Source organism: Nuphar pumila, chromosome 6, assembly GCF_984573655.1.
Source record: "Nuphar pumila chromosome 6, dmNupPumi1.hap1.1, whole genome shotgun sequence".
NCBI classification, from domain to species: domain Eukaryota; kingdom Viridiplantae; phylum Streptophyta; class Magnoliopsida; order Nymphaeales; family Nymphaeaceae; genus Nuphar; species Nuphar pumila.
The window spans coordinates 119,732,888-119,754,190 of record NC_143254.1 but is presented as its reverse complement, the minus strand read 5'-3'; the positions used below and the strand labels follow the sequence as shown (position 1 = coordinate 119,754,190).

Sequence of the window (21,303 nt, the reverse complement as noted above, 5' to 3'; positions counted from 1 at the left end):
AGCTAGGGGTCATGTGAAAGGATGCCCCGGAATCTAAAAGCCAAGATGACTTACCGGGGGAAGAGGATGACATAGCGGCTCCGGAAGTACCTCCCTTGAGAAGAGGTTGTAGAGCTTCTACGATTTGTTGAAGGGAAAAGGACTCACTTGATGAAGAAGGTCGTTCTTCAACTTGAGATGCCATAGCCGTTGCAATCAATTTCTTCCATTTAGGACACAAAGGTTTGATATGTCCGGGTTCTTTACAATGATAGTAAGTCACTTTGCTATAGTCTCTTTTGCCATACCGATCATTTCCTCCTTGCCCTTGATTCTTGAAATGAGGAGGTCTATAGGTCCTCATGTTATTTCCTGGTCTTGACACGGCATTAACCATTTCACCATCTTCTTGAGTAGAGGAAGCAACAAGAATGCTAGGATTATTTTTTCCAATCCCCATACGGGTTTCTTCACCACTTAGCTTGGTGATAACATCTTCAAGTGAGGGGGATGTGAAGGCGGAGAGAAGAGAGGACCGAACTTGTTCCAATTCGGGTCTAAGGCCATTTAAAAAATTGAAGAACCGGTCTTCTTCAAGTTGTTTGTGCCTTAATTCGATTGCCTCACCACTCCATTTAGGTTCAAGGATTGCGAGCTCGTCCCAAATAGAGGATAATTCGGCAAAGTACTCCCGAATTGTCATGTCATTTTGTTGGAGAGTCAAAGCCCTCTTTTGGAGAAAGTACTTGTGGGATAGATCTCTTGAGGTGTACATTTTCTCAAGATATACCCAAGCTTCGGAAGCCCTTTTAAATTTGATGATATTGGCGTTTATCTTGGTCTCAACGGATGAAAAAATCCAAGATAAGATCTTGAAGTTCTTCATTTCCCAATCATCATGTTTCTTAGAATACTCTTCAAGGGCCTTTTGTCTTTCATCCCCTTCAAGGATCTTGATATCCCCTCCTTCAATAATGGTAATTTTGGGTTCCGGTTCCGGTATGGATCCATGAACGTAACCCCAAAGCCCCTTTCCTTTAATATGGGCTTCCATATTACCGGCCCAAACATGATAGTTTGAGCCATTAAGCTTAAACCCAAGAGAAAAATGGGAGTCTTTTTCGCCCATTAGAGAGGAAAGAATGCAATGGATAGTACGCACCTTAATTACTTTTTGTGTCTTTCTTGACAAGAGAGGCCCCTAAAATATTGCTCGAAGAAGGTGATCCTCTTTGATTTTAAGAAACTTGAAGGCACGCTTTTCGAGGAATGCACGGGAAGGCGAATCGCAATTCTTCTTCTTCAACGAGGCTTTGATACCATGTTAAAGTATCTTCAACAAGATACTTTAGTTGATAACGCAACAACCTTGAGAACAAACGTGTGAACATACACACCCAAGAACACTTGTGCACAACAAGCACAACACACTGAATCACAAATGTGCAAAAGCACTCATAAGTTTCATAAACAACTAAAGAGGTTGGGCTATAATCCCAAATCCCTTAAGAAAATACAAGAGGAGCTGCCCATATATATAGGGCTTGGAGGAGGCCTTGGGAGGGGCTCCACATAGTCGTTGGAGCCCCTCCAACGGTCACAAATGTGACCGTTGGAGGGGTCCAACGACTAGTGGGTTGGGCCCCTCCCAATGCAAGTACAATGCATTAAATGCGAAAAAGAAAATAAATAAAGAAAAAGAAAATAAATACAAAAACATATTCTTGAAAAAGAATATGTGTAAAATTCCTAAACTACCCTTACTAGGAATATATATTTTTTATATATATAATTGGTAAATACATATACATATATTATATATATGTATATGTATTACCTTATATATATAAAATATATATGCGAAATTACAAGTTTGATTACATAATTTAACAGCACCCCCCCTGGACCCCCGCCCGATGACTGCGCAACGGGACCCGCACCGGGTGAGCCCCCAGACCCCCTTTCTGCAAGGGCAAAAACTCTGAATCAAGCTCCATAACTCATCAGCTCGACCCCTCCCCTGCACAAATTATATATATATATATATATATATATATATATATATATATATATATATATATATATATATATTGCCGCACCCCCACACCCAAGTTTTTTGAAAGTGCCGCACCCCAGCACCCGCACCCATGTGACATAGATGTGACATAGCCATCAAGGGGCAACAACACAAGCACTAAGTGCATATAAAACATTAAGAAACTAAATAGAAAAACACAAAATGCAAAAAATATTCATCTTTATTGAGCATGAATGCTTAAGAGAAGCATTGGATTCAAGGAGGGGGAACACCCCTATTTATACACACAAAGGAGTCATAGAGCCATTGGATACTCCCCAACGGCTAGAAATGGAGACATTGGGGAGGTCCCAACGACTCTATGTGGCTTTGACCAATATGCCCTCAACTACAAACTAAATATCTAGTTTGTACAAAAAATAAATAAAAGACTATTGTGTCCCTAATGTGCACAACCTATTACATGACTAGTGAAAATACGAAAATACTCCTAGAGGATATTTACCTATTACATCATTATAAATAATATATATACATATATATGTACCATATGAAACAAATATATATATGTATGAAAATGCATACACACGTAACACTCCCCCTCAAACTTACAGTGTGATATACCGAAAGTTTTGAAATGCAACAAAGATTCAATGGGAAGGACTCAAGTCTTCAAGTGTCTTTAACGGAATTCTCCATCGTTATCACATAAAGAATTTCGCAAATACAAGACTTCAAATGTTTTTATTGGTGATCATCCCCAAACGCCTTCATCGGCCATCTCCATCTTCATACCATGATGCATCAAAGATATCCTTTCTCAATCCATTGCATCTTTAAGAACATGTAGAGAGAACAAAAAAAATCAACTACACACGGAAAACATTCTAACCCAATAGTTATAAAGTTTTAAAAGCCAATATATTTTAAAAACAAGAATAACACTTAAGTAGAATTTTTCAAACAAACTAGTAATAAATTTTTTAGAAACATTAGATAATCATTAAGAAAGATAAGAAGGGTATTCCTCAAGGATAATTTTTTATGAAATCAAACCATAATCTTAAAATCAACATATTTTTCAAGAAGATATAATATTGATCATAAGAAAATCTGATCATGAACAGACATAATGAATCATCAAGAAGAGATAAATAATTATGCATAAATCATACCCTAAGCATTTCAAATATGCATATAATAAAAAAGATGAGCTAATTAAATTCATGCATACAATTATATGAACCAAGCTAATTAATATGAAATATACACATATATGCATCATGCAATTAAAGCATATGTAATGCACATGAAACGGCGATAAAATCTAATGCACATGAAAAGTGCTAATATATGCACATATAAAATCTAATGACCTACATCATTTGCAGTAAAAAAGAAGAAGAAAGCACAAAGAAAGCTAGTAATAGTATTCAAAATTGGTCCTTGTGTCTTTATATGGAATTAATATAGAGAGGAACGAGAAAAGCTTAAATCCATAAAGATGATGATACCATCAGTGAAGAGCATCATCGTAGCTTATTTACCAAAAGAAATAGTGAGCAATAAGCTAAAAAAATTAAAGCATGCAAAACAGATGCAGAAAAAGCTATTTAGTATAAATTATTGTCTGAATGTTTTCCACAATGTGCTGTTGCATTTTTAATACTTCATGGCAGAAATTGCAAATCAACCTTTTCTATCAAGGAAGAGTAACACAGTTTCCCAAAATATAATCAGATATTGATCAAATTAAATTGTATAAGCACAAGCACTTATCCTGCAAGATGAAATTTGAAGAGGTGGTTGCAGGCTGCATAGGGAAGGGCCTCAAGTTCAACCAGGACAATTTTGAAGTCAACCAAATTAAATCACCTACTAAGATTGTTAAATTGTAATATCAAATCAATGTAATTATATATAGGAAGATACATGCACATATATATGTACATGTACCTACCTACATATATATAAAGTATATATATTTATTTCTTGTAATAGTTGTAGGGGTAGTTTAGTCATTTTGCACATATTCTTTTTTCGAATATGTTGTATTATTATTTTTTTATTATTTTTTTTATTCTTTATTTTCTTTTTATTTTGTAAAAGGTAGTGTACACCTTGGAGGGGGGCACCATCTAGTTGTTGGGCCCCTTCCAACGGTCACATTTGTGACCGTTGGAGGGGCTCCAACGACTAGAAGTGGAGCCCCTCCAAGGCTTCCACCTCCTCTATAAAAAGGGGTATTCCCCCTATTGTATTTATATGGCTTTGAGTTAAAGCCCAAGTGATTTATGAAGTTTGTTATTCATTTTTATGACTTTGTGCATTTGTGATATTTTGTGAGTTGTGCTTTTGTGCACAAGTGCTCTAAGTGTTTTTATTGTGCATGTGTGCACATGTTTGTTATCAAGAATATTGAGGTCTTGATCATAGTATCTTATTGAAGATACTTTCACATGGTATCAAAGCAAGGTTGGAGAAAGATAGTGTGGATTCTTTCTTTTTCTGGTGCCTCAAAAAGCGTGCTCTCAATTTTTTGGAGATTGAAGTGGATCCGCTTGTTCATCCAATATTTTAGAAGACTCTTCTATAAAAAAAGATCTAAAAATTCTTTGTGGTACGTATTCTTTTTCATCATCTCTCCTCTCTAATGGGTGAAAAAGACTCATTTCTCTCTCGGCTTCAAACTCAATGGGTTCAACTATCACATTTGGGCCGGAAACATGGAGACTCATATTAAAGGAAAAGGGTTTTGGGGCTATGTCCAAGGCTTGATTCCCGAACCGAATCCAAAGATAACCTTGATGGAGAAAGGAGAAATAAAAATCCTTGAACGCGAAGAAAGAGCCATGGCTCTTGAAGACTACACCAAAAAGCATGAAGGATGGGAGATGAAGAATTTTAAAATCCTCTCATGGATTTTCTCATCCATAGAAACAAGAATTAACGTCAATATTATTAAGTTTAAGAAGGTTTCTCAAGCGTGGGAGTACCTTGAGAAGATGCACACCTCTAGGGACTTGTCCCATAAGTATTACCTCCAAAAGAAGGCGCTAACTCTTCATCAAGAAGAGATGACTCTAAGGTAGTATTTTACCGAACTCTCTTCTATTTGGAACGAGCTTGCTATGCTCGAACCCAAGTGGAGTGGAAAAGCCATAGAGCTTTGTCATAAACAATTGGAAGAAGATAGATTTTTCAATTTTTTGAATGGGCTTAGGCCCGAATTCGAACAAATCAAGTCTTTTCTTTTATCCGCCTTAACTTCCCCCTCTCTTGAAGATGTAATTACTAAACTAAGTGAGGAAGAGACTCGTATGAGTATAAGCAAGAACAACCCAAGTGTTCTAGCTACACCTTCCAATAATGAAGGAAATGAAGGTGTAAATGTCGTCTCAAGATCGGGGAGTAACTTAAAGACCTACAAGCCTCCTCACTTCAAGAATCAAAACTCAAGTGGTCAAAGAGTGAAGAGAGATTATAGCAAGCTTTTACGCCACTTTTGTAAGGAACCGAGACACATCAAGCCTATTTGCCCAAAGTGGAAAAAGTTACTAGCCATGGCTACTACATCCCAACCTCAAAAGGAAGAGTGCTCGTCATCTTCAAATGGAGCTCTCTTATTGCAACAAACCGTAGATGCACTTCAGCCTCTTCTAAAAGGGGTTATTTCTGGAGCCGCCATGACAACCTCTTCTCCTCCCGATAAGACCTCTTGGCTTTTATATTCAGGTGCTTCTTTTTACATGACCCCAAGTTTTAGTCCTTTTTCCGAATATTCAAAAAATTCATCTCATTCTTTTGTTTCAACCATAGATGAAACATCTCTTGAAGTAAAAGAAATAAGAAATTTTGAAAAACAAGGGTTCTTTATTTCAAAAATTAGATTTATACCAAAATTAAACTTTACTTTGTTTTCCGTCTCTCAACTCTTGGATCATGGGTGTGATATAAAGTTTTCATCTAACAAATGTTGGATATAAGATCGCTGGTCCAGGAGATTGATTGGGGAAGGCTCTAGGAAGGGCGATTTATACTATATCGATTTCCTTCAAATTCCAAAGAACCTGTTTTGTAATGTTGTCCAACAAAAGGATATTAATGTGTGGAACAAGAGACTTGGACATCCAAATATTGTAAAAATTTCTCATTTACCTTTTGTTAAAAGTCTATGTAAAAGTGATTTCACTTGTAACGACTGTATACTTGGGAAAATGAAAAAATTGTCTTTTTGTCAAAGATCTATGTTTACAACAAGACCTTTTGAAATTGTCCATTCGGATGTATGGGGATCAACACCCGTTTTATCAAAATGAGGCTTCGCATATTATGTCATTTTTGTTGACGACTACACGAGATATTGTTGGATTTATTTTCTTAAACATAAATATGAAGTTTTCTCGATTTTTAAAACCTATCATATGATGATTAAAAATTAATTTAATAAGAACCTAAAAATTTTTAGAGTTGACTCTGGTGGAGAATACCTTTCAAGTGAATTAAAAATTTATCTTGAAAGTTATGGTATTCTTCACCAAAGATCTTGTCTGAAAACCCCTCAACAAAATGGATTAGCCGAAAGGAAGCATAGACATATAATAGAGATAACTCGAACATTACTTGTTTCTCAAAACATCCCAAAAGGTTTTTGGGCTGAAGCGGCTTTAGCACATGCCTATCTGATAAATCGGCTACCTTCTAAAAGCTTGAACAATATCTCGCCTTTTGAAAAATTGTATACCAAAGAACCCGACTATAGTGGATTGAGAATTTTCGGTTGTAAATGTTTCGTTCTTACTGACAAGAACGACAAGCTTTCACCAAAAGCCATTGTCTGCGCCTTTCTTGGATATTCTGAAACCCAAAAAGGGTTTCGTTGTTATGATATTAAGAATGATAAGCTATATGTTTCCAGAAATGTGAGTTTTCTGAAAAATGTTAATGGTTTTGAAAGGAGTGAACCCTTTGAAGATAACATGGATTACTCATTTTTATTTGAAATGTTAGCACATGATGATGATAGTGATGACGATTTCATTCATAATGATGTCAATGATAAAGAAGATGGTTTTTCCCATCCTCCTATCTCTCAACATAGTAATGAAGGAGCATTGAGAGATCCTGTAACATATACTCATAGAGATAGAAACAGTTTTAGGAGTGCAATTGAAAAATACAGTGAACCTAGTTGTTCCAACTCAACAAATGATGAAAACCTACGAAGGACTGAGAGAAGTAGAAAGATGCCTTTAGGTTTATTTCATATGATTCCTTTACTCCTAAACATAGTCTGCCTCAGCGCCATTCATTCCTATATAGAACCCAGAAACTTCGAAGAAGCCAAAAAGAATGATGAATGACTGAAAGCAATAGAATGTGAGCTTTCAGCTCTCAACAGGACAAAAACTTGGGAATTCCAAGATCTTTCTAAGGGTAAGAAAGCCATAGGATGTAGATAAGTATTTAAGGTAAAAACTAAGAGCGATGGATCTCTTGAGAGATATAAGGCTCGATTAGTAGCAAAGAGATATAGTCAAGAATACGGGATTAACTATGAAGAAACTTTTGCCCCTGTGACTCGAATGGTCACTGTCTGATGTCTCATTATCGTCGCCTCAATCAACAAATGAAACATCTATCAAATTGATGTTAAAAACGTCTTCCTAAATGGTGATCTGAATGAAGAGGTATATATGGATGCTCCACCAAGAATGGAGACTCCCAAAGGGAAAGTACTTCGTCTTTGAAAAACACTTTATGGTTTAAAACAAGCCCCCAAGGCTTGGTATGATAGGTTTAACTCCGTAATGTTAGAAAATGGATTTTCATCCTGTTTCACTGACACTGCCTTATTTGTTAGAAAAACCAATGCAAGGATTGTCATGTATCTGAGTATTACTAGACCAGATATCTCTCATGCAGTTCATACTGCAAGTCAGTTTCAACATGCACCAACATCAGTTCACATGAGTGTCATCTTGCAGGTCGTAAGATACATAAAGGGCATACTAAATAAGGGAGTATTCTTGTCCTTTTCTTCTGAATTAAAGTTAATTGCTTATACTGACTCTAACTGAGGAGGTGACCCAAATAATCGTCACTTCACTACTGGTTTTTATATGTTTTTAGGAGACTCACTGATCTCATGGAGATGCAAGAAGCAGCAAAAAGTGTCTCTATCCTCAACTGAAGATGAATATCGTGTCATGGTAACTACTACCATGGAAATTGTATGGATTCGTCAACTGTTAGAAGAGATGAGGATCACAATAGAAGGGCCCACCAAGCTATGTTGTGATAATAAGAGTGCAATATATATTGTCAAAAATCATAGGTTTCATGAACGGACTAAACACATTGAGATGGACTGTCACTATGTTCGAGAAGCCTATCTGAAAGGAATTATAGAACTTCCGTATGTCACTTCAGAATATCAGTTGGCAGATTTATTCACCAAAGCACTATGTTCTCCGCAGTTCAACTTCCTTCTTGACAAACTTTCGATCATCATGCCCTAAGTTTGAGGGGGGTGTTGTAATATCAAATCAATGTAATTATATATATATTTTTTATATATATAAGAAGATACATGCGCAGATATATTTCATATATATGTACATGTACCTACATACATATATATATATAAAGTATATATATTTATTTCTTGTAATAGTCGTAGGGTAGTTTAGTCATTTTGCGCATATTCTTTTTTCAAATATGTTGTAATTATTTTTCTTTTAATTATTTTTTTTCTTTATTTTCTTTTTATTTTGTAAAAGGTAGTGTACACCTTGGAGGGGCCCACCATCTAGTCGTTGGGCCCTTTCCAACGATCACATTTGTGACCGTTGGAGGGGCACGAATGACTAGAAGTGGAGCCCCTCCAAGGCTTCCACCTCCTCTATAAAAAGGGGTATTCCCCCTATTGTATTTATATGGCTTTGAGTGTAGCTGAGATGCGTATGCTGAGATGGATGTGTGGAAATACAATAAAAGATAAGATTCGGAACGAGGAGATACGTAAGAAGGTAGGCGTTGCACCCATTGAAAATAAGATAAGAGAGAATCGTTTACGGTGGTTTGGACATATTCGACGAAGGCCTAATGATGCTCTAGTTAGAAGGATGGAGAAATGAGAAAATATATTAGTTAAAAGAGGTCGGGGTAGGCCTAGGAAGACATGGATGGAGGTGATAGGAAAGGATATGAATGCTTTGAACCTCACCGAGGACATGGCATTGAATAGAAATGAATGGAGGAGAAGGATTCATGTGGAAGACCCAGAATGATTTTCTTTGTTGGTTCATATCGCCGACCCCAATTGTTTTAAGATGAAGGCGTAGCTGTTGTTGTTGTTGTTGTTTGAGTCAAAGCCCAAGTGATTTATGAAGTTTGTTATTCATTTTTATGCCTTTATGCATTTGTGATATTATATGAGTTGCGCTTTTGTGCATAAGTGCTCTAAGTGTTCTTATTGTGCACGTGTTTGTTATCAAGAATATTGAGGTCTTGATCATAGTATCTTATTGAAGATACTTTCACAAAGATGTCATGCGAGATGAAAATTATAAACCAAGCTAACCTTGAAAAGTTGGTGGAAGGGTGCCGAGTGTAAGAGTTTCGAACTCAACTGAATCAATCTTGAACTTCGGAATCTGCTCTGCAATAATTGGCTTTGCCATCTCCTTTGCCATCTTACATATAGCCTAGAAAATAAAAAATCATTTTTTTACAGGTAATACACAAGAATGTAAATAAATATAAATTAAGACATAAAAAAGGTCATAAGTTATTGATACAAGGCCATGATAACGAGGGAGAAATTTAATTTCACTATAACCAAAAGGGTAAAGTTAAACAAGAAGGAAAACCTATGCAAGATCTTACATTCTTATGACAAATGGTCCAAACAGCAATACCTTGTCCAAATACGGCCACATATTTCCGAGAAATTTGTTCAACCAATCAACCTTAATGAAACAAAGCATTCAGGAAGACTAATCAGCAATCATACTATTCAGCTCCAGACAATCCACTACCTTCAACTTTGGAATGCTAGCTATCAGAATAAAAGTTATACGCACTCTATCATAATCAGGATTTTTCACCCATAAGGGTATCTCAGGGAGCATGCGCTGCAAGGTTTTCAAGTCTTCTTCAATAAGAGGTCGAACTATAGGATCCTGCTCAATATAAAAGAATAGCACCAAATTAGTGCAGTTGCAACTTGCAAAATAAAAAAACATCACCTACTAGAAGCATGAAAGTATAGTTAACTGCTATATAGGTTGGGAAATTGGACAAACAAAAACCACACAAGAGGCGTTTTGGAAATAGCTCGTACTCTTTAGAATTTCCAACAACTGCAACAAATCCAGGCAAGTGCACTTGTAATTGTACAATATTAAATGATATGTCAATAAACATATTCTGGTAATTAAACAACCGAAAAACAAGACAGAACCAAGCGCAAAAATGAGTTTTCTAGACTGTAATGGGTAACCAAAAAACAGGCCTGTAGGCATGCATAAACATGAAGATTTTTCTTATGACAGAACTACATAAGCTTCATAAGCTGTTGTAGCTCTTAAATGTTTGAAGTGCTCATTCATGATTCTTACAATAGAAATTGTGAACTTGCAAAACTTATGTATCCATCAACCAAACAGAAATTTGATTAGTCAGACCATAACATGTTATAAGACCATAGGTATAGGCCTCTTGAAAGATCAGAAAATTACAAACTGTCCTTGTAAAGAGAAAAACTAAGTAAATTTTCTAGTTTGAAGAAAAACAATCAAAATATAAAATGGAATAATATCTGCACAAAATGGATTGTTAAGATAGGTTATATATATACGTATTTATGTTTGTATTGCCCCTTAGGGGTATTCCTATCTTTTCACCTCATGTACTAAGGAACAATATTTTATAGTTTATTTTTTTGGTCATTATTGTATTGGAGCATGGGCTCTATGGTCAAAAGACCATAGAGTCATTGGTGACACATATGCAAGATCTCACTCATGAACAACATATAATGGCCATAAAGGGCAATCACCAAACACACATAAAGTGAGAAGGGAGAAGAAGGGTGTTTTGACCCCTTGGGGCCAAGGGGAGCTCCCATAGAGTCGTTAGGAGCTCCCAAATGGTCATACTTATGACCGTTGGGGAGGGTCCCAACGACTTTAATGGGGATGACTCTTATGCCCTTGGTCAAATAAGAAAAAGAAAACCAAAAATGTCCCTAGTGGACATGTCTGTTAACATATGAGAAAAAGACTAAATTGCCCATAGTAGGCATTACAAAAGATATATATATATATATATATACACACACACACACACACACTCCCTCAAAGTGACGGTGAGATCACAGAGAGTTTGCTTAGGAGAAAATAGAAATAGAGGGTTGGCAAAGCTTTGGTAAAAAAAATTGCAAGTTGATACTCTGAATGACATATGGCAATTGAATGGTGCCACACAAAAATTTATCCTGAACATAATGACAGTCCATCTTGATAGGGTTTGTTTGTTCACGAAGGTGTGCTTGCTAGCAATGTAGATAGCACTTTTGTTGTCGCAACACAACTTCGAAGCAATGGAGATGACGACTCTCATATCTTTGAGCAGACTTCTTAACCAGACAAGTTCAGTTATAGTTGTGGCCATTACCCTTTACTCGACTACTGTGAAAGACAAAGACATCTTTTGTTATTTCTTACATCTCCAAGAAATTAATTGTTCTCCAAGAAAAACACAACAACCTGTGTTAGAAATACGATCCTTGGGATTACCACCCCAATTAGAGTCAGTATAAGCATTTAAATTGGGAGATGAAAAAGAAGATAAGAATAATCCTTTTGTTATTGTTTCCTTCAAATATCTGATAATTTGCATAACAATAGCCTTGTGAATAGTAGCAGGAGCATTTTGAAATTGACTTGCACTTTAAATGGCATGAGCAATACCTGGCTTGGTAATAGACAAATATGTTAGTGACCCAAGCAATTGACGAAGGATTTTCTAAAAGAGTTTCATTATCGACTCTCATCTTAGCATTGATTACTTATGGAGTCTTCATTTTCTTTTTGTCATTTAAACCAAACTTAGCAATAATATCTAATGCAAGCTTCATTTGAGAAATACCATATCCTCTAGGAGAATATGCAACTTCAATCCCTAAAAAATACCTTAGAAATCCAAGGTCAGACATATCAAAATTATTTTTAAGAACTTTTTTAATAGGTTCAATGCCTCATTCTCAGCCATGATCATATCATCAACATATAACAATGAAATAGTTATGTCATCACCTGCATTCTTAACAAAAAAGAGCAGTATCATTATAACAAGAAGTAAATCCACTATCAAGAACAACTTTACTAAAATGGTCATACCAAGCTTTTAGAGCATATTTAACACCATAAAGAGTTTTATTAAGCTTAAGAATTTTTTCTTTCTCTATCTCAAGACTTAACGGGGGATCCATATAGACTTCTTAAAACAAATCCCCATTTAAAAAAGCATTTTTGACATCTAATTGGTAGATAGGTCATTGTTTAATAGATATTAATGTTCTTACACTAGTCATCCTAACAACCAGAGCAAAAGTTTTCTCATAATCAATTTCATATTCTTGTGCATATCCCTTAGCAACTAACCTAACTTTATATCTTTCTAATGACCCATCACTTTTAATCTTGATTTTATAAACCCATCTACACCCAATATCCTTTTTTCCATAAATATCATTAGGACTCTCATTAGGAGAATCATCATTTTGATAGGAATTGTTATCATAAACATTTTCATTATTACAAATAGTATCATTAAAAAATTTAGACTCATTTCTAGGTAATAAGTCAAATAGAAAAAGAATATTCAACATCTTCCTTGGGTTTTGGATGTTCAAATCCATTTTGGTCCAAAAGAAAAGTCACATTTCTTGAAATATAAAGTTTGTTATCTTTAATATCATAACACCTATATCCCTTTTAATTTTCAATATAGCCAATAAAAGCATATTAAAGAGCTTTTGGTGAAAGTTTATCTTGTCCTTAAAAAAGAACAAAACATTTGCAACCAAAAATTCTTAATCTTTTGAAATCCGGAGATATTTTGAATAATTTTTCAAAGGAGGAAACATTTTTTAAAGATGAGGATGGCATACTATTTATAAGATATATTATGGAAAGAGTGGCTTCGACCCAAAAATTCTTTGGAACATTCTTAGAAATAAAAAGAGTTTTTGTGGTTTCAATATGATGCCTATGCTTTCTTTCGGCAAGGCCATTTTGTTTGGGAGTTTTGGGATAAGATCTTTGATGAATAATGTCATTTTGTTTAAGGTAATGTTTGAATTCATCTGACATGTGTTCTCCTCCATAATCAAATCTAAAGATAGCTATACTATTTTGAAATTGATTTTGAATAAGGATATAAATTTTTTTAAAAATAAAAAACATTGGATTTGTATTTAAGAAAGTAAACTCAAGTGTATATAGTGAAATCAACAATAAAAACAACATAATATCAATATCCTTCTTTAGACATGATGGGTGTCGGTCCCCATATATCTGAATAAACTAGCTCAAAAGGTCTTTTAGAAATGAAGTTGCTATGTTGAAAAGGAAGAAAATGCATTTTTCCAAGAATACAATCATTTCATGTAAATTTCTTTTCATTACAAAATTTTTCTAAGAAAAGAAAAAAATATAACTTAGAGACACTAGGATGACCAAGCCCTTTTTGCCAAGTAATAACATCTTTAGATTGAACATAATTACAAAATGATTTAGATGGTAAAGACAAAAACTCCATATAATATAGGTTTTTTCTTCCATGACCTTGCCCAATTCGCTTCCTACACTAGAGATCTTACATATAGAAATTTATAAGTGAAAAGTTACAATCAAGATCGGTTATTTGAGAAACCGAAAAAAGATTTAAATTGAGTTTTGGGATAATTCTAACTTTTGAAACATAAAATTTTTTGTCTTTGCTTAAAATCTTTTCAAAGTTTCTTATTCCTTTAACATCTAAGGATGTACCATCGATCGTGAAAACAAATGATTATTGAGTTTCTTCTTGGCATAAATCAGCAAGAACTTCACTAAGAGGAGTAGAAACCCTATGACGAAGGGATCCTCTTAGTTGCTCAAATTCGGGTCGAAGCCCATGAATAAATTGAAAAAATCTTTCTATTTATTCTTGCCTCATGGCAATATCACTTTCTTTCCATTGTGGTTCAAGAGTAAGCTCATCCCATAGAGGGGATAAAGTGCTATAATAATCTCTAATACCATATTCTCTTACTTGGTTCGTCTTACTTTTTCTTGTAAAAAGAAATGCCTAGCAAAGTCCTTTTGAGTATACATATATTTCATAAAGAACCATGCTTTATTTGCCTTCATAAATTTTGCTAGGTTAGGATAAATTTTGAGATCAACGTTATTTATGAACCATGCCAATATTTTGACATGCTCACTTTCTCAATCTTCAACTTTGGATTGATATTCTTGAATGACCTTGGTTTTTTCTTCATCTTTCAAGGTTTTTTCTTCGTTTCCTTCCTTCTTGGTGAGCTTTAATTATGGTTGTAGAATGGTGCCACATACATATTCCCAAAGTTTCTCGCTTTTGAGGTTGTTTTCCATAGCGGCCGCCCACATTCTATAGTCGATCTCATTCAATTTGAATGAGGTCAATCTTTGCATCTTTATCGGCCATTGTGGAAGAGTTGAAGAAGAACAAGAACGTGAAACTTAAACACACTTAAATACAAAAGAAAGGAGTCCCTAGAGTGTTTAAACACTTAGGGGCTCTGATACCATGTAATGAAATACAAGTGTCAAGAACAATGTCACAAAGTGACTACAAAGAAGGCATAAACACATAAGCAAGATGTCACTAATGGACAAAATACAATGAGACACAAAGGGCAATCACCTAACACACATAAAGTGAGAATAGAGAACTAAAAATATAAGAAATAATATATTGAGAAATGCTTGAAAAAACATTAAGAATGAAGGAGGTTTTGACCCTTATTTATACAACTCATGGGGACCAAGGGGAGCTCCCTAACGATCATATTTATGACCATTGGGGAGGGTCCCAAAGACTCTAAGGGGGATGACTCTTATGCCCTTGGTCAAATAAGAAAAAGAAAAAGAAGAAATAAAAATAAAGAAGCCCAAAAATGTCCCTAGTAGACATGTCTTTTGTATATGAGCAAAAAGACTAAATTGCCCCTATTGGGCATTACAAAAGATATATATATATATATAATATATGTATAGATATATATCATAAATACATAATATACATGTGTAAACACACATGTATATATGATATCCATATATTTTAATAGTTGGGGGCTACCCAATGGTCATATTTATGACCGTTGGGAGCTCCCAACACCTCTATTGAGAGCTCCCCAATGGAGCTCATGGCTCTCCTTTTTGTATAAACAGGGGATCACCCCCTCTCTTGTATTCAATGCTTCTCTTAAGCATTTGTGACCCTTATATTTTTACATTGTTGTGTTCTTCTCTTGACTCTTGTGAGTTGTGCATATGCACTTTTGTGCCTTAGTGCTTCGTGTTGCTATTGGACTTGTGATAGGGATTGTGCACATTATATTTACCTTTTTGCATATTTCATTACATGGTATCAAAGCCATAGCGCTCTTGGACATGTGGAAAATCATCATCAAGTGTTCGTGTGGCTTGCCGTGATTCTAGTGGAAGAGCTTCTTTTCAATCAAGTGTTCGTTGGAAGCTCTTGCTCTTTGAAAACTCTTGTTTGTTGAAAATTTATGTTTATTGTGGTAACTCTTGTAGAAGCTCTCTTCTTTTTTACATCTCTCTCTTTCTCTCTCTCTACCTTCTTAAAAATAAAGCATGATCACAAGATAGACCTCTCTTTCAAACTTAATGGCACAAACTACATGATGTGGGCTTCTACCATGGAAAACAATCTTAAAGGTAAGAAGCTTTGGGGATACGTAATGGGTACTATCCCCAAGCTTTAATTAGTGCTTACCAAGATTGAAGGAGAGCAAGTTAAAGCCATTGAAGGAGATGATCGTGTCAAAACCATTTGTGATTATAAATCTAAAGTGGAAGATTGAGAGAGTAATCATGCAAAGATTATTGCATGGTTTATGAATAATGTTGACATTAAGATATGTGTCAATATACCTAAGTTTAGAAAAGCAAATGAAACGGGAATCAGATTGGGCAAGGTCATAGGAGAGGAGATCTTTACTACATGGATTTTTTGTCTATTCATTCTAAGTCATGTTGTAATTATGCCCAAGAAAAGGATATTGAAACATGACATAAGAGACTTGGACATTCTAATTTCTCAAAGATAAATATTTTTTCATTTATAAGACTTGTTGGAATGAAAAAGATATTATTTGTAAAGATTGCATCTTTGGGAAAATGAAATATATATTGTTTCCTCCTATAACTTTTATTTCCAAATGGCCTTTTGAGTTGGTGCATTCGGATGTATGGGGACCCTCTTCGGTCATATCAAAGGGTGGATATTCTTATTATGTTATTTTTATTGATGATTTCACAAGATATGCAATGGATCTACTTCCTTAATTTAAAATCAGATGTTTTCTCTTTCTTTGAAGAATTCCACGTGATGGTTAAAAATCAATTTCAAAATGATATCTCTATTCTTAGGTCCGACTCGGGAGGAGAATATATGTCACAAAAATTTCAAAATTACTTAAAAAATAAAAATTGTCATCAAAGATCTTGCCCTAGAATTCCTCAATAGAATGGGTTGGCGGAAAGAAAACATTGAAATATCATGGAAACCGCTAGAACCTTATTTGCAAGAATATTCCTAAGAAAATTTAGGCCGAAGCCGTTTTGATTTCAACATATTTAATAAATAGAATGACTTCTTCCTCACTATAAAATATTTCTCCAAATGACACCCAATTTCAAAAGATTACATTTTATCTGTTGTAATTTGAGTGTTCTGTAATTTTTCTAAAAACCTGTCAAAACACAAACAAAACCTAACCATGTTTCTAACCTAGCCAACCTACCTAGACCTACCCTTGAATCTAGACCTACCCCATAGGCCCCGGCATGCAACAACTTGGTATCAAAGCATAACCTGGTCACCATAATGCTACCTCAGAAAACCAATTCCCAATATGAGCTCCACCTAAGCTAGCCAAACCATGAGGAATCTTGGTCTGAAATTTGGACCTTAGGTTCTTCAAAGTGTATGTGACCCACTCCCCCAGTTTCAAGATTTATTCAGCTCCAAGTCCTGAGAATTTCACAATCCAATCTACCTAGACCTACCCTTGAACCCCAACCTACCCCGTGGGCTCAGGCACCTAACAGCAGGAAAAGGTAACCAATCAAGAACAAGAATAATGAAATTTCACCTCTATACAATCCTCACTTATTCTAGATTACTATCATCATAATCCAACAAAAAAGTCATCAAAGCAACTCTCTATTTAAACCAATACAAACAAGATAGGCACCTTTCCAAATGCTTGAGGAGCTGAAAGGCCAAATTATCCTTAACATGTTCACCAATATCTAAGTACCATCATTACTAACAAAAGGGAGAGTATCCACAACACGGTTTCTACCTACCTTGGTAGTTAAAAGTGCTAGGCAATGCTTGGGCATTGCCCACCCAAGCATTAGATGTCAGCTACATATCCTTGAAAATAAAATACATCAAAATAATTAAAAACATTAAGAAAAATCTAAAAAGATCTATACTTATTTTAAGATCATATTTTTCAATATTATAAAAAATACACAGGTATATCTTAGATGCCTCCTATCTAGGTGCTCGTCTAACCACCTAGGCACTGCTAGGCATTAGGCTAGTGACTTGGTCATCTAGGCGTCTAGGTGAGTGCCTAATAGAAATCCTCTTATTCATCCCCAATATCCTCCAAATGTTTGTCAACATTCATCTCCTCAAATATCAATCATTTCAATCCACTAACATCAAATGCATAAAAAAGTAACAACTCGAAAGGGAAGCTCCATGATTATGCGCTCAAGCTGCCACCCCCAGTCCCTGATCACTTCCAACTGCCCAAAGAAACAAAAGGAGAGAAACCCTTGAGCACACACAACCAATGTACCAATGAGCAAACAAACCCTGGCCAAAACTTTCCACCTCTTTGACAGCACACAAGCAACCCTCAACTATTTGGGCCTAAGTAGAACTTGAATCAACATTTTTAAAGGAAAAAGAAAAAAAGACTTTAGACCTTAAAAAATAAACTACCAAAGTAATCACTCACCAAGTTCTCCATAGAGAGATTTCAAGCATCATCATATAATAATCACAGCAACAACAACAATAATATTTATTACTATTAGCATCAACATTGCCAGAAAAGGAAACATAAATAGGAAACAAGGCTTTTTAAATTCATGTGAAATGGGAAACTCGTATATATATATATATATGTGTGTGTGTGTGTGTGTGTGTGTGTGTGTGTGTGTGTGTGTGTGTGTGTGTGTGTGTGTGTGTGTGTGTGTGTGTGTGTGTGTCATAGTAACCTATATCGCTCAAGGTAATTTCTTAGCAAAGGTTATTCTCAGAGAGATTTTCAAAAACTATTTTTTCTCAGGAAAATATTGGGAGTTCTAGAAAAAATATATATAAATAATAAGAAAGATAAGAAAATAATAGGTTTTGTATCAAATTTTCTTGCAAAAAATATAAGAAAATAAGTTCGGAAAGGGTTTAAAATACAAAAGAAACAAAAAACTAAAAAAACTAGCTTAAAATATATAAACTAAGAAACTTTTTCCAAAAATATCACGAAAATATCATGATAATATCATGAAATTTTCATATCTGGCGATAATTTAAAAATATCACAATATTTTAACGATATTATTGGCTTACCCTATTTTGCTGATATTATAGCGATAATTTCAAGATATCACCGATATCGATGACATATATATAGCAAAAGTACAAATATTAATGATAAGCATGAAAAATATTATAATTTTACACAAAGTTAAATTTTATTACTGATATTATGATAACTAGTAAGAATACTATATTTATTTCAACTATGAATCAATCACACAAGTTGTTTATACTTTATGTAGATGAATGCACAATCAACCTACTTTTAATAAAATAATGAATATCATGAACAAAGTGTTTAAATGCAACATCTGGTTTAGATAGAATAGATTTAAGACCTAAAGTGAAATATGGCTATATTAAATTTTGAGTTTTCTCTATTTCATTCAACACATTAGATCCTTCTTAATATTAAAATTATTTAGAAAACGTATGAATTTTCAAAATAAATAATAAAAATTTTGAATAACGTGTATCTCAACTTTTTTCCGTAGAAAATAAAATTTCTTATTCCAGAGAAATATTCAAGAAACTTATGAGGAACATGTTTCCCAAATGAGGGGAACGAGCCTCTTAAGTAAAGTAGGTAGGTTTCCCATGTGATGTGAAATGAGTTTCCCGCTCGACGGGAAACTGGTTTCCCATGCCTTTTTGCAAGTATCCCACAAGTTTCTGAGATGCTTAGTTTCCGGTTTTGGAATCTGTTTAGAGTTTTCCATATGTAAGTAGAGTTTCTGGTAACCCTAATTATAACAAAAAGGACAATAATAATATTAATATTAATTCCGGCACATAGCTAGATTAGCACGTACGAATGCATAAAAATGCATTCATCGCCATGGACGAAATGTATTGCCAAATTCAATTTACACAATCACGATTTCTCCATACTGACTTCAATGCCAATCCTTTGTTGTTTGTGGTCTCCGAGATGAAAAATCGAAGACCACAATTCACCACCAAAATAGCTTTCCATGTTCGGATTAACCACTTCAAAACCTCACCCCCTCTCTTCCTTCCTCCCCCTCCCAAAAAAAAGGAAAAAATTATCCACATTCCCATACCAAACATGCCATCAAAGTTCAAAACGAACTACACGAATTCGAACCACAAGTTTCCTTTCACAGGAACCACAAACCAATCGTGCAGAAACACCATCTCCCCAAAAAACATAACAGCCAAAAGAAACCAAAAATCAGCCAAAAGAAAACAGAGGCATACCTTCACGTCATCTGGCTGGAAGAAGATGAACAGATAGTACCCAATTATGAGTCCTACCGAAATCCCCACGCCGAAACCGATGAAACCCAACAAAGCACTCACAAAACCCATCTCTCTCTCTCTCTCTCTCTCTCTCTCTCTCTCTCTCTCTCTCTCTCTCAAAAGAAACAGTCTTAGCTAGAGAACCATCTTGTCCTCTACCCCCGTGTAGGCCTCCGGAGTTATTGGATCATATCCTCAGAATAGAACGTGATGGTGTCGGTAACGCAAAGAAGGGTCGTGGGATTGAGAGAGAGAGAGAGAGCCTCTCGGCCCGCTCATGAGATACGAGACAGTGCAGTAAATGGAATCATTATTGCATGGGCAAATTTTATAACGGGCAGATCAACCATTGCGTTTCCGTTTCGCTTGGGATTCCATTCTTTGTCCACTGGCCTATTATGGAGTATGGGCAGCTCATACATTCGTTTAATTGTTTACATAATTACTCGGGTATCCCATGGTTCTGACTGCTGCTGCCATGCCAACGAGGAAGACGTGAACAATGTGGTTATTTCGCTCTCCTAATATTGTTATTACTAGCGTGTGTGTATATATTATTATATACATGGTTAATATTAGGTGCTATTGAGGTACAAACTAGTGAATTAAAAATACATTTTTTATGTTTTTAAATTTTTTTTGCTGATCAGACCTTATGGATGTGATCTGTAAGGTTGGTTTAGTAGAAAAGCAGCTTTGGATCATGTGATGGTGACAAGTGGCTTTAAGCTTTTTCAAATGTTTTAAAAATCAACTGCTCACAATATACCAAAATTTCATGATTAAAAAATCATATTTTTATATAAAAAAAACACAATTCTCAAAGTTTGATCCATAACATTCAAGCCATGTTCAATACATCTATGAATAGATGCAGCTTGAACTTATGGTTTTCATCTCATTAGTCTTGTAACATATATATATATATATGGTGGTTTTATACCATGATACCATAGGTGGTACACACTCTTGTTTACATCTTTTTTTTTGAATTTATAACCCGAAAAACAGCTCTAGGCATGAAGACCTGATCACGTTGGCTCAGCCTGTCATACCTATATCTGTGTAAAACTTTGAGGCTATGTTTACATAAATCTAACCATACATATGTTTTATTT

At 35.0% G+C, this 21,303-nt stretch overlaps 1 protein-coding gene across 1 annotated transcript in view; it reads right to left on the bottom strand.

Annotated features, from left to right (window-relative positions):
- The window catches only part of LOC149835929 (synaptotagmin-2-like), a 59,504-nt gene extending 39,207 nt beyond the window's left edge, over nucleotides 1–20,297 (bottom strand). Inside the window, exons 1-4 of the mRNA XM_090010719.1 lie at nucleotides 20,144–20,297; nucleotides 10,105–10,203; nucleotides 9,940–9,990; nucleotides 9,603–9,726 (exon numbers count right to left, since the gene is read on the bottom strand). Of these exons, the coding sequence (XP_089866845.1) occupies nucleotides 9,603–9,726; nucleotides 9,940–9,990; nucleotides 10,105–10,203; nucleotides 20,144–20,254 (385 nt within the window). The 5' untranslated portion in view covers nucleotides 20,255–20,297. The remainder of the gene's footprint in view (nucleotides 1–9,602; nucleotides 9,727–9,939; nucleotides 9,991–10,104; nucleotides 10,204–20,143) is intronic.
- Nucleotides 20,298–21,303: the final 1,006 nt, after the last annotated feature.